General features: G+C 40.2%; 1 protein-coding gene across 2 annotated transcripts in view; it reads left to right on the forward strand.

The window, feature by feature from the left end:
• The window catches only part of jmjd1ca (jumonji domain containing 1Ca), a 61744-nt gene extending 43372 nt beyond the window's left edge, over positions 1-18372 (forward strand). Inside the window, exons 4-27 of one of the 2 annotated variants that reach the window (XM_047821451.1) lie at positions 2279-2378; positions 3396-3517; positions 3643-3780; positions 3884-3925; positions 4132-4258; positions 4471-6149; positions 6322-6476; positions 6647-9141; positions 9582-9783; positions 10399-10658; positions 10869-11021; positions 11104-11193; positions 11332-11456; positions 11627-11723; positions 12290-12360; positions 12451-12741; positions 12964-13132; positions 13386-13476; positions 14162-14292; positions 14442-14564; positions 15004-15143; positions 15327-15530; positions 16310-16441; positions 16931-18372. In XM_047821451.1, coding sequence (XP_047677407.1) covers positions 2279-2378; positions 3396-3517; positions 3643-3780; positions 3884-3925; positions 4132-4258; positions 4471-6149; positions 6322-6476; positions 6647-9141; positions 9582-9783; positions 10399-10658; positions 10869-11021; positions 11104-11193; positions 11332-11456; positions 11627-11723; positions 12290-12360; positions 12451-12741; positions 12964-13132; positions 13386-13476; positions 14162-14292; positions 14442-14564; positions 15004-15143; positions 15327-15530; positions 16310-16441; positions 16931-17032 — 7239 coding nt within the window. In that variant the 3' untranslated portion in view covers positions 17033-18372. The remainder of the gene's footprint in view (positions 1-2278; positions 2379-3395; positions 3518-3642; positions 3781-3883; positions 3926-4131; positions 4259-4470; positions 6150-6321; positions 6477-6646; positions 9142-9581; positions 9784-10398; positions 10659-10868; positions 11022-11103; positions 11194-11331; positions 11457-11626; positions 11724-12289; positions 12361-12450; positions 12742-12963; positions 13133-13385; positions 13477-14161; positions 14293-14441; positions 14565-15003; positions 15144-15326; positions 15531-16309; positions 16442-16930) is intronic. The other variant, XM_047821453.1, reaches the window with a different exon arrangement.
• The last annotated feature ends 4329 nt before the right edge of the window (positions 18373-22701 follow it).

Below are 22701 nucleotides of genomic sequence, written 5' to 3' on the forward strand. Positions count from 1 at the left end.
TACAAATGGAAGGTGCACACAAAAATAGGTGTGTGTGTGTGTGTGTAGGTGGGTGTTTTGTGTCACGGATAGTATTACATTACTGTCAATGGAAGGTGCTCACAAAGATAGTAGTGTGTGTGTGTGTGTGTGTGTGTGTGTGTGTGTGTGTGTGTGTGTGTGTGTGTGTGTGTGTGTGTGTGTGTGTGTGATCTCTGTTACTGTAGTGGCTTCCAAGGGAATTGTACTGCAACTGTATATTCCTGCAGAAATTAGGGATGCTCTGACAGTATCACTATCAGATAAAAATGCTGGATTAGTGCCAGATCTGATTTGACAGATTTTCCGATTCAGTGTACTGACGTATTTATGCAATGGATGCCATGAATATGTATGATGCTGATCGATGCAGTCCCAGACAGATTTTGCAGTCTCTCTCGAAGATTCTGACCCCTTCTTGATTAATTACAGTCGAACTCAATCCTAAAACTGCATGTTTAGCGTATTTTTAGCAGGTAGGCTTGGTTACTGCAGGGATGTCAGTATTGGATATCCAACCTGTACTCCATGCTCTGATATTATTGTGGCATTGAAAATGACATAATTAGCTCATAATAGAAATGCAGTAATCAGCAGTGATGATGAATTAACAGTTTCCTAGTGATCATTAGGATGATTAAATCAAACAAGTAATTGTTATCTGTATTGGGGAGGTCATGCAGTCCTGCTGTGTGTGTTTTGTTTTAAGAAGGAATCCACTGTGAAGTTGGATCTATGCACTGAATTCTCCATCAGGATGATATAAAACACTACAGTATGTTTATCTAACCAGCAGCATGGCATATCCTCGGAATTATGTTGTTTATTTTACTTCATTCTTCATCAGGCTGGAGGACTGTATATTTATATAGCAGAACATGTACAACTTTTGCATTTATAATACTATTCTCCATATGATTAATACTGTTAAAAAAAAAAAAGCAAAAACCCACAGTGCCTTTTATTGAAGACATATTAGAAAACAGCCATTATCATGTATTAAATCTACTGAACCATTATAGGTTGAATGGTGTGTTTACATGTGTGTAAGTAAGCAACTGTTGTATTCCTTGAAAGTTCACGTGTTTGATCATGTACGGTATCTGCATTGGAATGAATCTTTCTTTGTACACCTTTCTACACTCCTACATGTACATGCAGACAGAGAGAGAGAGAGAGAGAGAGAGAGAGAGAGAGAGAGAGAGAGAGAGAGAGAGAGAGAGAGTGTTAGTGGGTATCTGCAGGTTGAAGCCGAGGTCAGTCCTGTAAGCAGTGAAATAACACTGAGGTTTTGGAATTTAAACGAGGAATGAAAATTGTGAAGCCAAAAGAATCTAAGAGAATGTGAAAGGGATAAGGAATCTAACTACTCAAACAAAGGCAGCCATGCATCTCTGTGCCATCACACACATTTTACACTCTCTGCACAGCTAATAGTGTTAAGACCTAGCTTAGACGTGACCTTTCCAAATGAGAGGGATCAACCATAATCCTTTGTGTGTGTGTGTGCGTGCGTGTGTGTATGTGCATGTGCGTGTGTGTGGTGTGTGTGTGTGTGTGTGTGTGTGTGTGTGTGTGTGTGTGTGTGTGTGTGTGTGTGTGCGCGTGCGCGTGTGCGTGTGTGTCTGCATGCTTTATGTGAAGTGAGAGGGAGAGAAACAGACGGGGGGGGTGTCATTTGAGCTGTTCAGTGTCTTTATGTTTGTGTGATTTAAAAAAAAACATAGGGTGCAGTAGTTCAGCAAGGGTTTGCTAAATCTGTCTATACTCCAGCTTCTATTACATAGCTTGTAGCTCTCTACATTAAGTGTGTGTGTGTGTGTGTGTGTGTGTGTGTGTGTGTGTGTGTGTGTGTGTGTGTGTGTGTGTGTGTGTGTGTGTGTGTGTGTGTGTGTGTGAGCACAGAGAGGGGGTGTGTTTCTGTCTGGATGAGTAATACCATGTGTGTCTGTTTAACAGTCTTCCCTAATGAATCTCTGTCTCTTTGTTGTGTGTGTGTGTGTGTGTGTGTGTGTGTGTGTGTGTGTGTGTGTGTGTGTGTGTGTGTGTGTGTGTGTATGTGTGTGTTTCCATATAAATGTGTAGATATGTACAGTATATCTCACTCATTTTCTTTCTACCACCTTCTCTGTTTCTCATTCTGTTCCACTCTATCTGTAGCTCTTCATAGTCTTTTGTATGTCCATCGTGCCTAATTAATTACTGGCTTATAAGAATCAGATTTATGCTAATTGCTGTGTGTGTGTTTGTGTGTGTTTAGGGGGAAGCGGATGGCGACAAATCACCACTCAGAGAAGATCTTTCAAGTCATATCCAGGCTTGGCTCAGACATCGTCAGCTCCAGCACATTCTTCAGCTAGGTAATCTATTTCATTTTCTACTATTGCAGGAAAATCAGGGACTTAAGCTATCTCTTCAAATCCCTCAGCTGAAAGAGCACAGGGAATGTGTCGAACTTTCTGTTGAGCTAATGTTTATTTGCAGTATTAGTTCCATAACAAGAGTTTATTTTGTTGCGCACTACTTTTGTGTCTATTTGTGTGTATTGATATGGGGATTTCTTACAGGACCTAGCACTAGCACAACAATATGAGTTCTGTAGTTCATCATATAGTTAGATGGTATATTATTTTGTAAAATGCCACTTTTAAACAGGACTGTCCCATCTTCTGCATTATGGTTACTAGTCTGGTTCCATGGTTCCAATAACCCATCACATCATGGTACCTGTGAAAATATGGGCAGTTTCCTGGAGGTAGAAAGGTGTTCAAATCATTCGCCAGTGTCAGTAATAATCACACTAGTAACAGTAGAGGAGCTTGTTTGTGTCAATCTGCCTTGATTTGCTTTGATTTTCCTTTTACCCAGCATTTGGTATTATACTGATACAGACAACCAAATTAAGGTTTTCTGTTCTATACAATGAGAAGGTTATGAGACACCACATAGTCTGGTTATGAGACACCACATTGCTGGGACCGGTTTAGTTAGTTAAATTTTATATTCAAAATAGCATGCTAATTCATAATAAATCATGTCAGACTATTTTAATATACTAATTAGTATGATAGCATGTGATTTTGGATGTGGCTTTAGGTTTGCTGGTATTTTTCATTGTGGTTGTCTGATTCATGTGCAGACTCATGATGGTTTTGTGATGATGGCTATGGAACATTAACAGATCTGCAAATAACAGATCTAATACTGCACACATATGTCCCTATTATGTACTGTTGGTACTTCAGCAAGCTTATTACAATGTGGTGGAAAAAGAATGAAAGAATGTCTTGAAAGAATGAGTTCTTTTGAGTTTTAAGCTTTTTTGAGGTTTACAGGTTTTCTTTTTATAGTTTACAGTTGTTGCTTGCATTATACAGGACACAGCAGTGTGAAGGGCCTCAGGGTAAAGGTGTTCAGACCCGATTCCAAACCTCAGTGGATCCATGGTATTGTTAGCCATCATGATCACAGCAGAACCATGACTGTTGTGAGCGACCAGGTGAGAACATATACGTTGTTTCCTGTGCTTGACTAACCGATTGTAGATTATATGTGGTGGAGTGAAGTCTGCTGTGATATACATGTACATCATACACATGCTTTTATCTGATCCTGTCCCTGTAGGTAGCAGAAACTCTAAGTGTCGACCCAGCACTCACGCATGTGCTGGTTCTGGACGACATTAGCCAGTTGTTATTAGTGGAAGACAATGCAGCAAAAAATTGTAAACCTCACACTAACAAGATCAGCAGCATCACCGTGGTGACTAAAATACCCTTTTCATTTATTTTTTTTAGCATCTGTGTTTGAGTGGGTGAGTTTTTGTTCACTGGTGTTTTCTCATTACCTTTTAATCTTCCTCCAGAATGCAGGAAACGGGCCAAAAAACAATACAGGAACAGACCAGGTATTATAATCACCTACACATACATACACACACATGCACACACAAACATACACACATCACACATACATACACAAATGCTGTAAGTAATTTAATATTGTGCTCATTCATGCAGTCACACACACAGCTTGTGATTTATTGACTGTAAACACACACCCACACTCATGCACACACTTATCTTTCCTCCTCCCTTCTCATCTGTCCTGCAGGTGTGTAGCGCAGGGCCAGTGCAGAGGAAACAGCCAGAGCTGTGCAGAGAGAACACCAACTGCAGCCTGACAGAGGACGACACAGACAGGATGAGGGAGGAGAACAGTGCTGATGAAGCAAGAGCAGGTGACGTGCAGCAATACATTAAGCTGATATTAACAGCTCCCTCACTGTTTGAATTCCATTTAGATGCATTTGGATTTATTACATTAGATCTTAAAGGAGAGGGCATTCTCATTCAGTGATCAGTGTCTGGTGCCCGAAATAGACTCCTTCCTGTAGAGTTCTCTGCACATATTATTTCTAGATTTATTACTTTATAACTTACTTATTTCTAGATTCCTCAAAGAGCAGGATCAACTGTGGTGAGAGAAAGAAGAGGAAAGCAGGGGACACGGAAAAGCAGGATGATAAAGACAGTAGAAGTGCTGGGTTAAAGAGGCCGAAGGGTAACTTTGGATCTGACCAGTCAGAGTGCAGTGATTCGGAGAGTGACATTATGGATACAAAAATCCTCGAGAGAAATTGTTCAAAGAAACCAGGTGATTGCAAAACAGTCAACAATCCTGCAGCACATTTAGGACTTGACAGGAAGGCTCACTCGTCTCCCAAAAGCATAGAACGTTCTTCTTGTCAGTTAGCAGAGATTGAATGCCAGAAAGGAGGGAAAGTCATGCCCTTGCAGGGTCATTTATCCAGCACACCCTGCAATGGAGTGTACCAAACAATCAATTCACTACCCTCCACCATGGGTCTGGGCTGTAATAAAGCAGAGATGGAACACGGAGATGGAGTGATGGAGATGAAGGACCAGAGTGAAGGTGCATCACAAGAGGACTGTGAAGCTGTCTCTGCACTATTGGCATCCCAAGAGAATGAGCAAATGGTTTCATTGGAGACAGCTTGTGTGTTATTACACACGTCACCACCAGTGTGTGAGGGGGTTGATGGTGAACAGGAGATTCCACCAGGTGAACCAGCAGTCAAGATGTCCAATTTGACATGCCCAGAGGTCATTACATCCAGCTGTGACTCAGCAGATGCGGCAGAATTAAAGTCAAGTCAGTGTCCTGAAGCTACTAGTCCGAGAAACGATGCTGCTCTTGCTTCAGAAATTACCCAAAAGACAACTGTACTTCTAAGTTCTTGCTCCTCTCTTGAGGTGATTTCCAAGCCACCAGAGGTTACAGAGGTTTCCAGGCTGAAGTGCAATGTCTCTCCTCAAGATATCAAAATTGAAGAGAGCAGTTTGCACTCAAAAGTCATCACAGATAAAGTTCTTAGTGGCTTTAAAAGCACACATGGTTCCAAAGTGACCCCTACACCAACACTTCATCAGCATAATACCTCCTCTCCTAGCACAACAGACACAAAGATTCAGTCAAGGACCTCCCCTCAAAATGTTGCTCATAATCTTAATCACACACCTACCCCAGACAAATTAACAAAAAGCTCACTGATCGTTGATAGAAATGAGCCTTTCACGGTCTATCGAGACCCAGCACTTGTGAGGAGAGAACTGGAGAGCCTCTCTACCTATGTCCAACCCCCACACACCCCGCCTAGTCTCCATTCAAAACACCATCTGAAGAGCTCATCTCCCTCCTCCAGCCCCCCCAGCCTCACATGCACCACCTCACACACGATCCTGAGTCCCGCTGCACACCTCTCACCTCTTCCCCTACCTTCCCAGTCTCCTTTATGCTCTGCTCACCCATCCATTCCCCACCCTCACCTGCTTCCATCTCTCCTGCCCGGTTTGCCCCCATCCTCAGCACTCCTGGCTGGACATGGTCGGCTGGGACCTCTGGGTCTCCCCCCCCACCCATTAGCCCTACAGGGAACACCATCTCTCCTAGGCCAGGGCCCAGGAACAGCTTCCCTGGCACCAATGGGTCTGTACCCAGTCCTCTGGCCCCCTTTTCCTAATGGAGTGCATAGCTATGGTCTGGGAATACCAGGGTCCAAGTGGACACCATCAGAGACTGCAGGAATTTCTGAGATTAGCCTGAGGAGGGTAAGGGCTCATTTCTGTTACTACTATGCTAAAAAGTATGTCAAAATCGCATGGTATCCAATGTGACCTGGCATACTTTTGTGTGTGTGTGTGTGTGTGTGTGTGTGTGTGTGTGTGTGTGTGTGTGTGTGTGTGTGTGTGTGTGTGTGTGTGTGTGTGTGTGTGTTTACAGAATACACCAAGCCCTTGGGTCCCTCAGACCTCTCCTGTAACCATTGCAGAAAGTCAGGGTTTACGACCCCCATTGCCTGTACGGCCCTCAAGCGCTGAACCTCAGAGACCATCCAGGAGCTCCCAGCCCAGCATCCATAGCTCTAAAAGCACAGAGTGAGTACACTCTCCTACATTTTACTACAGACATTTACTAATAGCTAACTAATCATATCTGGACCAACAGGTATGACTTTTCAATTCAGTAGAAATTATTACTGATCTAAAACACAACGGTGTTAAGTGCTTTGTACTCAGACATTTCTGCCTACTTTTCCTTTTTCTAGGGAACAAAAGAGGACTGCATTTACAGAAACACAAAGCCCCACTGATGTGCTACTGAAGCCTGAACAGGAGTGTGTGAGGGCAGTAGTGAGAAAGAATGGACACACGTCCCACACCACAGTCACCGAGTCACCTTCTGCACACTCCAAACAGCCTCAGTTGGTATATGACCTCACAGGTGACCGCACCAGCTGCTACCAGGAGGAGAATCGGCGCATACTACAGGAGAGTATTGAAGTAGCACCCTTCACTGCTAAACTCAGCTCAGACAGAGAACCCTATCCTAAAAGCCCCACTCCTTCACTACATTTCAAAGAGAAAGAGAAAGAGCGACACCGTGAGAGAGAGATGCACGTGTTCAGACAGAGCATGCCTCCCAGGTTGCAATCGGCACAGCCTTCACCAACACTCACTCAGAGTAGTTACTACATTCCAGCCGCTGGCAGTGTGGAGAACAAGGCTTCTGCCCGCAGAGCTCCACCCAGCAAGGAGCTGTATGAGAGACTGAGTTCCCCCAATACTACTTCCTCTGTCCTCTCTTCAAATAGTACACAGAGCACAATGAAGGGTAGACCTCCACCTCTTGTCAAACGCAACATTGAGAGAGAGGAAGGTCTCCTGGGCAAGATTACAGAGCAGGTGATCTCAAAATCTATCTCACTGGACCCACTGGATGTCAGTAACATGGAGAGAAAAGGCTCCTCTGCCTCACTTATTTCTGTCTCTTCTTCTTCCTATTCTTCTTCTCGTGTTGTACACTCACTGCACAGGGCCCCCATCTTCCACCCCCCAGCTTTACCCACTGTGACATCTAAAGAGTCAGGGCAAGGTAGGTTGTCACCACCTACCCTGACACCTGTCCAGCCAATGAGCTTATTTGGAAAGGGTCAAAATCAACACAGGCCACCCACACTGATGCCCGAGCTCAGACACGGGGCGGTTGCTGGAAAGAAAGCAGCTCCTATAACCATTGCACAAAAAAGTTATGATTTGCAGAGGGGTGGAGGTTTGCACAACCGAGAAAGAAAGGTAGGAGGTCATACAACCAATGGAGGATTGGTGAATACACAGGTCGCCACTGCTTCTGTTATTGTTCGTTCTTCTGGGTACATGGACACATCTGTGAACCACAATATTACTGAAAGATCACATTCCCAATTTCATTGTGACCATGTGCGAACATTTGAAGCTTTGCCAAGCACACACTCAAAGGATGGAAATGGTCAGTGTAAGAGGGGCATCCTCTGGACCCCTGTAGACACCATACACCCTGCTAACATGGTCGCATTGAAACAGGACCATAGCACACCTTTGAACATGACTAAAAATATGAGTACGCATTTTTCAAATCGTGGAGTAAAATATTCTGTAAATATGCAGTCACCACACTCAAGAATAGATTTGGTATCTGGTCAGAGTGAAAAGGAGAAGGAGGAAATTAGTAGAGTTGTTCAGCCTAAGATGAATCTCCCCTGTTTCCCCCTTAGAGACGTCCCCCATGTAAAGAAACGCAGAGCTGGACTAGCTGCTTTAGAGCCAATGCAAAATATGCTTGCAGTCCAGCCATTGCACACTACAGAGACTTTCAATGCTACCAAGAGTAGACACAGTTGCACTACACACAGTACACATAACAAATGCACTGCACACACTCTGGACCAACATAAAGAGTCTATAGTCCATCCTAACACACCCAAATATCCCAGGTTAGCCCCTGAGGTCACTGGAGTTGTAGCTAACAAACCAAGTTCAGTGGCAAAAGTTCAGCCACTGTCACTTTCAGTCCCTTCTATCCAACCTGCCCAGTCTAATAATTACCACAAACTTAAAAAAGCTTGGCTTACTCGTCACTCTGAGCAGTACAAAGGCAGTGCCACCCCAGAGACAGCAGGGGGCAGTACCACACTAACCACCACAACCACTGTCTCTTTATCAATCAAACAGGAGGTGAATGGACTGGAGCGAAAATGGCCCACACAAGAGGGCAAAGAACATTTTCTGGATAGAAAAACTAGAACTCTAGACAGGAAGCCTAATGGAAGCAATGCTTTGTCTAATACAGATGATAAAAAAACACCTCTCACCGGAGATAATAAAATTACTTCAGAAAACATGAAGCCCACCATGGACAGAAATAGCATCTTGCATGGTAAGAAGACTAATATTCAGAATAAGAAACTATGCATTAATATAAGGAAGCCAAACCCAACAGACTTAAAGCTAGAGAAGGATCTTCATGAAGAGACACAGATCTTTCAGTCCAGTTTTGAAAGTGAGAGTGGAGGGGACTCAGGCAGTGAAAGTGAATGTCACAGATCTGACTCAGCTAGCATACACCGGTACAAACCTTCATTCAAGAAGAAGCAAAATGATCAGAGAAAGCAGAGAGGTGAGAATGAGAAAGTGCATGACGAGGAAGAGGGAGAAGAGGATGAGGGGAAACTTCATGACATCATCCAGACTTCCAAAGAGAAATCTCAGCACAGGATGCCTAGCAGTAAGTTTATTTTTGTTGCTTTTGTGTTTGTCATGTTTGATCTTAGCCTGTTTTAGTTAGACTATCCCTTTAAAATTTGTTCAAGTTTATGCAACAGTTTTTTTTTTTACAGTTTTCGTTGATTGACTGTCATTAACTCAGTGTGATTACTTTCACGCTGAGACCTACATTCAATAAAAGGAGCAGACAGATCACAGCTGTGAGAAATTTTTTAAAGTGCTTAACATTTCTTAGCCATCAACAGCTATGCTTTAACATGTTTAATTGTGCTAATGCTTCTCACTGTTTAATAACCTGTGAAAGATGGAAAAATGTAGTCCTTCACCATAGCGAGAGAGAGACTGATGAGAGAGACTTGTAATTCCAGTATTTTTATTATGTGGCTGCTAGAATGAACAAGGATGAGCTGATAAAGGCTTCTGGTGCTTCTCTTTCTTCAGATGGTATTCCTCGTTCAGTTCTAAAGGACTGGAGGAAGGTGAGAAAGCTGAAGCAGAGTGGTGAGGCCTTCTTGCAGGATGACTCATGTGCAGAGATTGGAGCAAACGTGCAAAAATGCCGGGAATGCCGATTGGACCGCTCACGCAAGTCCCAAGAGCCTGTTTTTTCACCTGTCTTCTGTCGCTTCTACTACTTTCGCAGGTAAGCCTCCATTGGGAATGGGGTGGCTGATTATGTGGATTTCCTTACATTCTGACACTTTCTGGAGAACACTAAAATCCAGCATCTGCAAGCACTGTGTTGGTTTCAACTTTTCATATTGCTAGCCTAGTACATTGATGGTACTGTTGGGTGAGTTTGCTACAGCTATTGTAGCTGAAGGCTGATGACCATCAACCCACGTTTCATTGTTCTACCTTGATCATTCACACTGTGCAGCTCTCCTCCTAGCGTTCATAAACTGTTCTAGCTAAGTCCCTTGTTGTGACTATGGCATGCTGTAAATTATTCTTCTTGTCAAGTTAGCCAGTTTGCTAACAAAGCAACACTAGAGTGGGAGTTCTTTTCCCTCCATTTATTTTCTCATTCTCCTCAATGTTCAGTTATACCTCTGCCATTTACCCCCTTATATTTTTCCAAAGTCCCTGCTGTCTAGTTGATAAGCTGATTTTTGCGGCTATATACTTTACATAATTTGAGTGGATTTCCCCCACCATAACACCTGGTGATTTTAGTTAAGGGAAAGATTAAACAATCCATTGTTTATTATTCTCTGGTCATGATATCTGCTATCTCTGCCTTTCTCTCCGGTCATAGACTATCATACAGCAAGAACGGAGTAGTGCGTGTAGATGGCTTCTCTGTTGTTGAGGACACTGATGAAGAAGCAGTGCGGGTGTGGGTGGCAGGATTTGAGGCTGAAGAGGACCACAAGCAAAAGGAGATGGAGCTAGACACAGCCAAATACATTCTGACACTCATAGGAGACAAGTTTTGTCAACTTATCAAGACAGAAATCACTGCTGTCACATGGGTTAAGAAAGACAGTGAGTGTGTCTATGTGCATATGAACATATGTACGTAGGAGTATACAATAAACACACAGTGCAACAAATCTATTTTATTATGAAATTATATGAATAATTAATGGCACAGCATTGTTGATCTTCATTCTGTAAAGAAAGAGATTTTCAACCCTCCCTTTTTCCCTTATTGTGTGTGTGTGTGTGTGTGTGTGTGTGTGTGTGTGTGTGTGTGTGTGTGTGTGTGTGTGTGTGTGTGTGTAGTCCAGGTGATGTGGAAACGAGCGGTAAGAGGTGTGAGAGAGATGTGTGACGCATGTGAGGCCACTCTGTTTAATATACATTGGGCCTGTCACAAATGTGGCTTTGTGGTGTGCATGGACTGCTACAAAGCCCGTGAGAGGAAGAGTGCCAAAGGTGAGAAATACACTTATGTGACACTTAATTACACATTTTCTCTTTGATCAAACACATATCATTTATATTCCTGTGTTCTCAGATAAAGAGCTGTATGCCTGGGTCAGATGTGTGAAAAACCAGCCACATGACCTAAAGAACCTAATGCCTACTCAGATAGTCCCAGAGAGAGGTGAGTGATGTGTGTATTTGGTGCATCCATGTCTGTGTGAGTGTGTGTGTGTTTGTACATAGTTTTACCTACAGTAAGATTCTTGTCAGTCATAATGATTAGGTGTCAGACTGCTTTTTTGTTCCGTATGATCTACAGTGTTAGCAGATCTGCAGAGCACAATGCATTCTATAAGGAGAGAATACGGCATTCCCTCTCAGTGCTCTTGTTTTGGAAGCAGTGCCTTCCTTTCCAGATCCACCATCTCTAACGGCCTCTTGCAGGTGAAAAATGTACCCTCTTCTTACTAAGCTATCTAGTACTAGTATTCTTGAATTTTCCTTGTATGGCTCTATTTTTACTTTACAGTGCCTTGAAGTTTTAATTTTAGCTTCGTGTTTAGCACAGTTCATGCTTTATGCTAGAAAAGTAAAATATTATTTTGTGATCTCAGCTTTCTGAGAGAACACAATGCGACTTGAAAAGCCAGCAGCAAAATCAGCAGAAGACCACACAGAACACTGCTCACAAGATCTCCACAGAGAGAAAAGGCAAGTAAAAACATTTTTTTTCCTTTTTTCTCACCAGGCATCCCAACAGAAGGTTGTAACATTACTTGATAGAGAGAAAGAGGTTCAGGGCTCAGTTCAGAAAAGTCAAACCTTCAAATGGGTTACATGCATTATATGACCAAATTTTTGTGAACTTCTAACCACTTTTTGAACATTCCATTCCAAATTAATCCCATTAAAGTAAATTTTTAATTCTACAGAATATATGACATTACAGAGATTGGGGTGCTACTTGGTCAGCCGATCAGATATCCACAATTTTTTGGTGATACAGTATTTGAAGTGTTTGGGGTTTGGTAGGATCTTTGATTCAGGTGCAGTGAGAAAATGAGATAATGCTTGAAAACACAGTTTAACTTAAAAAAGCAGTAGCTTTTAAAATGACATACTTTTCCCCCATTTCCTTAATGTGTAACCTACACAATATGTATTATCTTTCCACTTAAATATTGGCACTATACAAGAAAACAGACAACAACAAAACTATCCCTTCTTCTTGTTTTCTTCCCTTCTTCTTGCTTTGCGTGACCTCCTGACATCCACAGCTGGAAAACTGCGGCTGGGATCCACTGGGCCTGGAATAGTCTTTGCACCAGTTTATAGCAGCATTGAACAGGTCATGCCCTTACACTGCCTCACATCCTTCTATTTCTGTTACCTCTAATAGTTATTCATTAGTTTACTTTGTTTGTACCTTATGCTTTAGACTGCTCAGAAAACTCGCATGCCCAACCTTCTGGATGACATTATTGCCTCAGTAGTAGAGAACAAAATTCCTGCCTCAAAGATGACTAAACTTGAGTTGAATCAGGATTTGCTGACAGAGAAGGCAGAAGAGCTGGTGCTAAAGGAGGAGAAGCCTATTCGAATCCCACTGGCTGACCCACATACCAGTGTTCCACATGATTGGATAGGCAGACACCGGTTGCTTTGGCTTAAAGATTACCATCACCAAGGCAACCAGAGATTGTTCAAAGAGAACTGGACACAGGAGCAGGTTGGTGTTACTGAGCACAGTTTAAGCAATAAGTGTTAATAAGTAGAGAGACAAAGCAGGTGCTTTTAGGACAGAGGAAATCGGTGAAATATGTTCTTTTTAACTGACATGTAGAATACTCATTGGAGTAATGACTTCTTTACACAATGCATTAATAATCTTTAGAATTTTGCTGCTATTCAATATGAGGCATAGATTGATTTTGATTCTGCTTCTCCACAGCCAGTGCTGGTCTCTGGCCTGCACAAGAGTTTGAATGCCAGTTTGTGGAAGCCAGAGCACTTTAGCAGAGAATTCTCAGCACTCCATAGTGATTTCTATAATTGTCGTGATGGGAGCATCATAAACACCTGCGTCAAGGAATTTTGGGATGGATTTGAGGATGTGTCAAGTAAGTGTTCTGCAGGGATTTCTTCCTCAGTATTTTCTCAATTTTAGCTTGACTCATGGCCTGTTCTTACATACCTCAGGCCTTTCAGCAGTCCAGATGTGGTCAGTTGTATTGTAGGTTGCTATGTTAATTAGCTGGTTAGTTGGATCAGAAGTATTACAGCAGGGTACACAATGAAGAATGCAGAACAAAGTGTAGTCCAGAATCATGGATGATTACTGCTGTTACAATGTTTGCATTTTTTTTTTATCAGAGAGAACTAATTCTGCTAAAGGTGAGCCTGCAGTATACAGACTGAAGGACTGGCCATCTGGGGAAGAGTTTCTGGCACTCATGCCATCCAGGTTAGCGTTTTCCTCTGCATACACAGACCACCTACAGAATTTGATTAACTTTTCATTCATTTGAATACAACTTGAACATATTAATATATCTCTATATATATATTTTTTTGCACATGCTGTCTTACACACTCACACAATTACTGTTTTGCTCACCACATTTCAATAGCTCATCCAACTGCTGCTATTGCACAAGTGTATATATGTTTACAAGAACACTCTTTGTTTGCACAATGTACTGTATAATATACAGAATGCCCACCGGTCAGTGCTTTTTTGTTTTCTGTTGTCTGTTTGCGCTAGGTTGCACACAATGCACTTTATTTGACTAGGACAATTTACTTTAGGTCCTTAGCTCTGTGCTATTTTATGTACACATTGTTTCATTTCACTATTCACTGCGTCAGCTGTACAATAAAAGCTTCTTGACTTGACTTAACTTATAAGCTCAAGTTGATGCTCACTATTCTACAGTCCAACCTTTTTTGCTATTACCAAAGTAATCATTTGATAGCGATGGGTTCCAATTTTCACAACATTACGTTGTAATAAATTTTACCTGTGACATTTATGATAATATAATGACGTTTTTCTGCCTACTGTATGTTGAACAAGAGTATTACTGCAGGTATGCAGATGTAGTGTATAGTGCATGGCTTGAATAATAAAACAGTATTGCCATTGCTAGGCATGAAGATGTTATGAGGTTGTTGCCAGTCCCAGAATACACTGGACCAGATGGCACCCTTAACTTGGCCTCCCGCCTTCCTTCATTCTTTATCCGGCCAGACCTGGGTCCTCGACTCTGCTGCGCACATGGTATTCCCCTCAGTTCTTCACCTCCTACTGTTCCTGTAGGCCTGTCATACACATACACAAGACATACACTTGTTTTAGTAAACCAGCTAAATATATAATGTGTGTTTGTGTGTGTTTGTATGTGCATGTGTATGTTGATGCATGCACAGGTGTGACAGCATGCCCAGAGCAGGACTTTGGGACCAGCAATCTTCATGTTGAAATCTCAGACACTATGAGTGTTCTGGTCTACGTGGGTGTAGCCAAGGGCAATGGAGCTCTCTCCAAGTCAGGTTAGACCTTCATTTTGAATACAACCATAGGATATCATCTGGCATTGAAATTTATTTGACATAGACACACAATCATAATAAAATAGCTACTTAACAGAACAAAGCGTTAAATCACTGTCAGTTATTCTGTATTTTGGTTTATACCATGGCCATAATACTTGTTTCCGATTGACTAATTGGTGTGTCACAATAATTAAAAATAATTATTCATATTTATAAAAAAGTAATTAAAGTTTTTCTTCATCATTTGTGAATATAGAATTATTTTCGCTTATAGTAGGATTCTCCTCCTCCTCCTCAACCTTCTTCTTCTCCTCCTCCTTCTTCCTCTTCTTTTACATCTTCTTTTTCTTCTTAAAAAACACCACTCAGTAACCTTTAAACTGACTTCTTGATACTGATTTAGTGTGCATCACTGTGGTAACTCTGTGCCTTTCAGGGCTTTTGAAGCTCTTAGAGAAACAGGATCTGGATGAGAGTGCAAACAAGAGGTTGAGAGATCCCAATGAAACTCCAGGTGCACTGTGGCACATCTACCTAAGTAAAGATCTCCATAAGATCCAAGAATTCCTCCAAACGGTATGATTCTGTTCATTCAAGCATTGCTGTGTTTTATCCCCTAAGGTCAAACATACAATCACCATCTGGACAGGATACTGTTTATTATCACTGATTTGACACTAAAATGTATGTGCAATATAGAAGGAATGTAGTGAATATCCTTTTGGGTAATCCTTAATCCCTAAATATATGTGTGTATAGGTAGCAATGGAGCGTGCTGAGGCAGATGCAGAGGCTGACTCTGAGGCTGAATGGGAAAGTGAGGCAGACCCCCTTCGTGAGGGAAGCTGGTACCTAAGCCCAAAGCTGCGACAGAGGCTGCTGGACGAACACGGTGTGGAGAGTCGCACACTGTTGCAGTTCCACGGAGACACTGTGATTATCCCTGCCGGAGCCCTGCACCAGGTTCACACACATTTTGTCTCATTATCTCTCATTATTGCACATTCTTTATTAAAGAACAAGGACAGAGTACATTGGAAAGGCAGCTTTATGGATATTGCAGTCCCTAGTAACATGTCTGAACCTCTTGTGTGTGGATTTGATGTACTTGAGCACTGGCAGAAACACACATATACCAGAGCGGACAGGCAGTTTTTACTTATATGTGGGAGCAAGCAGTCTGATATGAATCTCACAGCAAAATGAGAGGCCATACTGATTTACATAGGCACATATTAGATCTGGCATAGTGCTTGCAAATGCTAAACAGCAGGTTCAGTAACAGTTTTATTTTGGTCCGAGGCACTCTGGTTTAAATTAGTAATTTGTTTATGTTTTAGGAAATAGAAAAAAAAAAATCTAAATCAACAGCACAAGCAAGTGTGAGTGTGAGCAAATGCGAGTGTGATTAAAAATCACATTCCCGCCACACACACCTCTATTTCACAGTGTCTGTTTTTCTTTCTTTTTTACTGTTGTTGCTGGTTTGGCATGTTTTCTAAATGTACAATGCTAGACAAGTAAAAACAAAGGAACCACTCAGGAACACTCTTTTAGTAAGGATCATATCCAGCGATGTCCAGCACCACCTATTGAAAAGGTTCTAGAGTCTAGAATTCTAGAAGTTCTAGAGTCACTATCAGTGAAAACTAAAATCTGCTTAAAATTTTTTTAATAGTATTATTCATTATAGCTATGCTATTGTTTATTATAAAATAAAATTTGTTGTCTCTCATGTGCAGGTGATGAATTTGCACAGTTGCATTCAGGTTAACGTGGACTTTGTGTCCCCTGAACATGCCCATAATTCGTACTACCTGACTCAGGAGCTCCGTCCTCTTAAAGACCAAGTTAATTATGAAGACAAGTTACAGGTAACGGCATACTTTCACCTATGTTTTCTTATTCGTGTCTGTCCTGTGGGGCTGTTTCCACTCAGTTATGACAGTTTTTTACTCAGTTATGACGTGCAAAACCAAAAAAAAATGTATAGCACTATTTAGGGCAAGATAATACATTTATTTTCTTGTGTGATATAAATCTATAATCATACAGAAATTTCAAAATTTCATACAGGTGACTGTGTGAATATTTGTGTGCATTTGGGTGCCAGCACATGAAAAGGATTTTTCAGCTTAGAGGGTTATATAGTGTATAGTGTCCTTAAACCCGAAAATGTACGAGATTTCCTGTAGAAGAAAACTAATGCTGAGTAGAAAAGTTAAAACCCCCTCTTTTTCTTAAACCCCCTGTGTAACCTATAAGGAGGACACTTGGTACTCTCACAAGCAGGGAAAAAATCATCAGCACCATCACGTATTCTGCAATAAGTAGTCACCTTTGCATTCATCTTGCTTGTTCAGGTGAAGAACATCTTCTACCACTCGGTGAAGGACGCTGTGGCTGCTCTGAGCCGGTACTTGAAAGAGCAGAGCGCAAAAGAGGTGAAGGAGGAAGAATGCTGACGGCATTCATGCTCACTCTGTGAGCATTGCGCCAGGTGCAGACAATATCCAGTTCCTTCAGAAGCAAAATACTTTTCTGAGAACTTCTGAGACGTCTGGAGTTGCACATTTCACATCAATGACCATAAACACTATTTTGCTTCAATGCAAGGACCCATCACTTTCCTCATGATGTCACCATATTCTGTTTGATTATTGTTACTATATCTTCTCCAGAGCTCAGCCCCACCCCAATATCTTCCTGCTTGGCCTGGAAGTGAGGTGAGAGGCTGAGACATGTCTGAACAGTGGAACAGAGGAAGATGATCTCTATCTACTGAGCAGGTAGCTGCAGTTGCTAAGGAGGTAGAGAGATGAACTGCTAAGCACAGCACTTTTGAGCTCTCACATGCTATAGGCTGTGGATAACCCATGCAAAAGAACAACCACAAAAGCATTTTTCTTCTGACGAATGATGCTCTGAGGCTTATTTTTAAATCAGTAGTTATTGTGCTGCTAACTGTTAGCTACACTGTCTGCTGAGGTACAGACCATCGGAAGAGCAGCTAGGCTAACACAGCCATAGCAGCATTCCTTTACATGTCTGCCAACTCCAAGCTGTTTGCTTTTATTGTTTATGTTTAAAGGTGATATTAAATTATTAACAGTTTGGCTGGTATTCACTGTGCAGAAGGAGAATATAAAGGAATTTGCAGTATATCGTGTTTGTTTAAAAAAAGTTTCTTGTGAAATTTTCAGCTGAAATATAATATGTAAATAGCAGAATATACATATATAATATATTAATTATGATTTTTCTATAACATGGTGTGCTTTATTTGCTGTATGTGTTGTTTGCTACTGTATGTACATTGAAGCTAAGAGATGTTTTACATTTTCCATTAAAAATGGAATCAATCAAGAACGGGTATTTTGTGCCGATTTTGTGTGTAAAATAATACCTCAGCACGCACTTTAAAATAAAATTTATTTTTGACAATTTTAATTTTAACAAATTTAAACCTTAACATTTTTAGAATGAAAACTATGGTGTTTTAATTTAGTTACTGTAAATAGAAATATGCATTTTCATCAGGTTAATATAGTCATCATTTAAATTGCTGCTAAATGTATTGATTGCTGTATACTGTATGTGTTTAGTACCAGCTGGTTCTGGAAACCCCCAGGATTTTGTGGAGTCTTTGTGCTAAAATGTGAATACAGCCCATAGACCTCAATGTTCATACGTGTGAATGGTTTGAATTCAAACCCCAAATAAAACTATAATTAATGTCAACTTCAAACTCATGACAGTTTATTTAAAAATGTGCAATAAACTGGCCAGATATTATTCAAATGATTAGTGAGCTATGTATATGCTTTGTCAATTATTACATCAATGACTAGGTTTATAAATACACACATTACATAACTATGCCATGGATGATTTAATATCCTCCTGGAGGTCAGATGTAGGAACCTTGAGCAGGTCAGCATGGCATAGCTCGGGTAAATTCACAAATTTAAACTATAAGCTTGTTTGCCTCCATCAGTCTCACACTGTCCACCAGATGTGATGTTCCTGAGATCAAAAGAGCCTGTGTTTTGGTCCTCTAACTTCAGTCATTGTAGAGATGTTTGTAAGACTGTGAACTGTGCTAAGGGACTCCATAAGGACATTTCAACATGTTAACTAGTCAGTGCTACACAATCATGTGAATGCTACACATTTCCAGTCCTTCACTGTTTTCCAGGCTTCTGATTAAACATTTTTGGTGAATATGTGTGCCTCTGGAGCTCCAGTGCTTATTTATTATTTCAGTCAGATAGCAATAGATTATACATGCATTCAGGAGAGACATAATTTAACACTGATCAGGCAAACCCAGTTGATGTGCAACCCTACAATTTCCTTCAAATTGAAAATGTATGTGACTTGAATGCTGCTTAGTGCTCACTGACAAAAATGGCAAAAATTCATTTGTTTGTTGACTGACTGAGTGTTTAATTGAGTATGAATTAAATAACAATAAATAATATGATTCTAGTATATGGTCCTGACTCCTCAGCAGCACTAAATAGCTTAGAGTGCTCCATTACATAATTGGTGTTACACCATCTATAATCCAGAAAGTGTCTTACCAGTTCATTTTCTGTCCTTAATGAAGCTCCATATGGGAGATCCATAAATAAGCAAAGCAAATAAACAACAAAGGTACTGGAAAAGTAATGGCTTTAATTTCGGTAATTCTCATTTGGATTAATATTGATGTTAACAAGTTGTTTTTGTACACTGTGTAATCAGTCCTCAGTATGTATGATACAAATGTCAATAATAAAGCTAGCAGTGGTGCTACAAGCAGTTAAGGTTCTGGATTGTTGATCTGTGGATTGGAGTTCAATCCCCAGCACTGCCAATCTGCCACTGTTACATTTACATTTACAGCATTTGGCAGACGCCCTTATCCAGAGCAACGTACAAGAGTGCTTAAGTCTCTATCATTTGATGCATTAACTCTGGTTTACTGTTAGTCCCTTTAGTGAGGCCCTTAACCTTCACTGCTCCATGGGTACTGTAACATGGCTGAACCTGCACACTGACCTCAACCTCCAAAGTTAAGATATCCACAGAAAGAATTTCACTGTGCTGTAATGTAGATGTGACAAAGACTTTTATTCTATAGCTCAGTAGTTATGTTATGCCATCCAGTCTGCTGAGTGGAGTGAGATGTATGTCTTCCTCTTTAGTCACTCTAAATAAAAATATCTGTCAACAAATTTAATATAATTAATTTAGATCAAACTACTTTTTAAATGGACCTAATTCTCTTGTTCTGTTAATCCAATCATTTCTGCACCGAGTTGAACAGGAATTTCAGCCGCATTCAGAACACAATTGGTGTTTTTATTACTTCACCTTTTTCCTTTTTTTTATTATTAAATTTCAAAAAGGCTGCTGTTGAGCTCTGACTAAACTAAACCAAATTCTTAGTACAGCTCTATTGCCTCAGAGGGGCGCTCTTTCGATCAACTGTAAATCGCTCTGCGTCTAATTGCCATTAATTGTTGGTGTTTAGCGCCACCTTCTGTGCTGTGTAGGAATTATCAGATCAGACACCACAACAAGGTCAAATTAAAGACGCTTTAGAGTATCCCTAATAGCATTTCATGTCATGTCAAATATCAGAAATAAATATATATATTACTATTTATTTTTACATTTTACACAGTAAAATTCATTGAGTGGATCAAAGTGAGCTGACTGCCAAGAGAAGGTGTATAAAAACAAAAAACAAATGTTAATGACTTTGTAAACAAAATATTATTATTATTATTATTATTATTATTATTATTATTATTATTATTATTATCCTATTTATGTACAGCATGATGAAGAATTTGTACAAAGGTTTTTAAAGGCATTATAACTGAATTGAAACCTATATATATATGTGTGTGTGTGTGTGTGTGTGTGTGTGTGTGTGTGTGTGTGTGTGTGTGTGTGTGTGTGTGTGTGTGTGTGTTCTGAATTGTTATGTGTACTGTTATACACAGTACAAAGCAAAATTTACAAATTTAACATTATTTAGGAAGGAAGACTGGATAATACACCATCATGTCAAGCCCATTTTCTGGTCAAAATCAGAAACACAGAAAAAAAAGAAACACAGGAATCAGATACAGAAACTGCTTTGATTAGAAAAACATAGAAATACACATTGGTCATCATGTCATATATAAGCAGTTGTGTCGATTTTTTGGTGGGTCTATGTCGATTTTACACCTAATGATCAACACCCCCATGCAATCCATCCTGCTGCCTTATGTCTTTGTTTCTTGGTGGTGACATGGGCAATACCTATCACGCTTTAGAAGCATGGTCATCCATCTTCCTGGGCTCTCCACCCACGCACTGGGTAGAAGGGTGACTGGGGGTGCACCAGTCTCCAAAACAGAGTTACACTCATTCATTAGAATTACAAACTGGCTCTTCCTATATGTCCTATTATTTTATTACATTTCTTATCTCAAGCTCCTGTCTATGAGTTATCTGACATATACGTAATTGATCATATGATCAGTATAAGTTATATTTGTATAGGAGACTTTTATTTTACATCAGATTTGGATCTTTCAAAACTCTAAATAGCTGTTAAGATTACATGATTTATGTATGTTTACACAAATATGTACAGAAATATTAGGCAAGATAATAGATAATTCCCTAAATTCCTAAACATGTTCTAACTTTACAGCGCTTTCTTGTTATGCACTTCAAATAATATCAAAATAGAGATTGTGATATTCCATATAAAAAGTGTTTTAATTAAACATATTTAGTTTGCCACTAATACTTTTATGTTTGATTGGTGAGGCTGATTTCGGCAAAGGGTCAGCTGTTAGTAAACCCCGCCCTGAGCCTAGTGTGCATATGTGACCCAAACACCTACGGACTCCCCCCAAGCAAAGCTACATTTTCTGGTCCAATCTCCTAGCTCTCTCCAAAACCTTATTCATTATCATAACAATTTCCACTCTGAGGATGTGTAGAGGTGGGAACAAACCCACAGTCTGAATTATTCAGTTGCTTTCTTGGAGTACGAACTGAATATGAGCGGTTCTGCTCTTATAGGTCTATGAAAGAGTACTTGATAAGGTGTCCTGTATGAGTGTGTATTGGCAGCAACAGTAGGGAGGCCTAGAGTTTCAATATTCTGTGGATATTTTTAGCTAAATAATCCAATGTGCCAGAGAAGAACTGAAAGAGCCCAAGTAAGATATTGGTAAGTGTTCAACTACATTGTTTATAAAAATCAGTGTATGATGTGTTTGGCTACGTTTTTGTCCTACATCTGACAAATCCATAATATCGATTCTATCAGTATGTTTATATCTATTTTAAGTAAAATAGGAGCAAAATGTTAATAGTGCAAGCCAAACAAAGAAACAAACTTTGTCAGATTTTGCATTTTGTATTGCAATAAAATCAAGAAAAATTGTAAAACAAATGTTTATTATTTGAGGGTATGATTAATCTACAATTAATATAACTTAATATATTGTAAAATTATGCATTATCTAAATATGATCAACAAAACTATGAATTAAATTGTACTTATTTTTTAGAATGAAAGTCAGCATATAAAATTAAGTACCAACCACTATAAATATAACAATGTAAAAAAACGTACAGGTTTCAAAAGGCCCAGATAGCACTGTTTTGGGGCCCAATGTCCCAGTATACAAAAAAGCAGGCATTCAGTATTAGTCTGGTGTATAATGAAAGGGAATAATCTATTTTAAAGAAATCTCTCTGTGACGTTTGATTAATCGGTGTGCGCAGGGGTCGACAGACCCCCATGCAGCACCACAGCACACGCAAACAAAACGGGTGGTGAAACACGGCACGGCGTGGGCGTACAGGGCACAAGAGGCATGGGAGGGGCACAAAGGACTGGGGGTGGTCGAGGCTATGCCAAACAATCAGACAAACCATTATATTATATTTTAAATATATAGAAAATAACCAAATTAAACCAATATCCTAGTTAAAGATGAACTTTTTGTTTTTGTGCCATGAAAAGTTTCATTAACAAAGCATGCTGTTACTGATGTGACTAATTTAAATGCCCTGTAATTTTAGTACACTTTAGCTTCCATATCAGCTATTAAGTTGTGCCTATTCTCTT

The sequence above is a fragment of the Tachysurus fulvidraco genome, chromosome 12 (assembly GCF_022655615.1).
Source record: "Tachysurus fulvidraco isolate hzauxx_2018 chromosome 12, HZAU_PFXX_2.0, whole genome shotgun sequence".
NCBI lineage: Eukaryota > Metazoa > Chordata > Actinopteri > Siluriformes > Bagridae > Tachysurus > Tachysurus fulvidraco.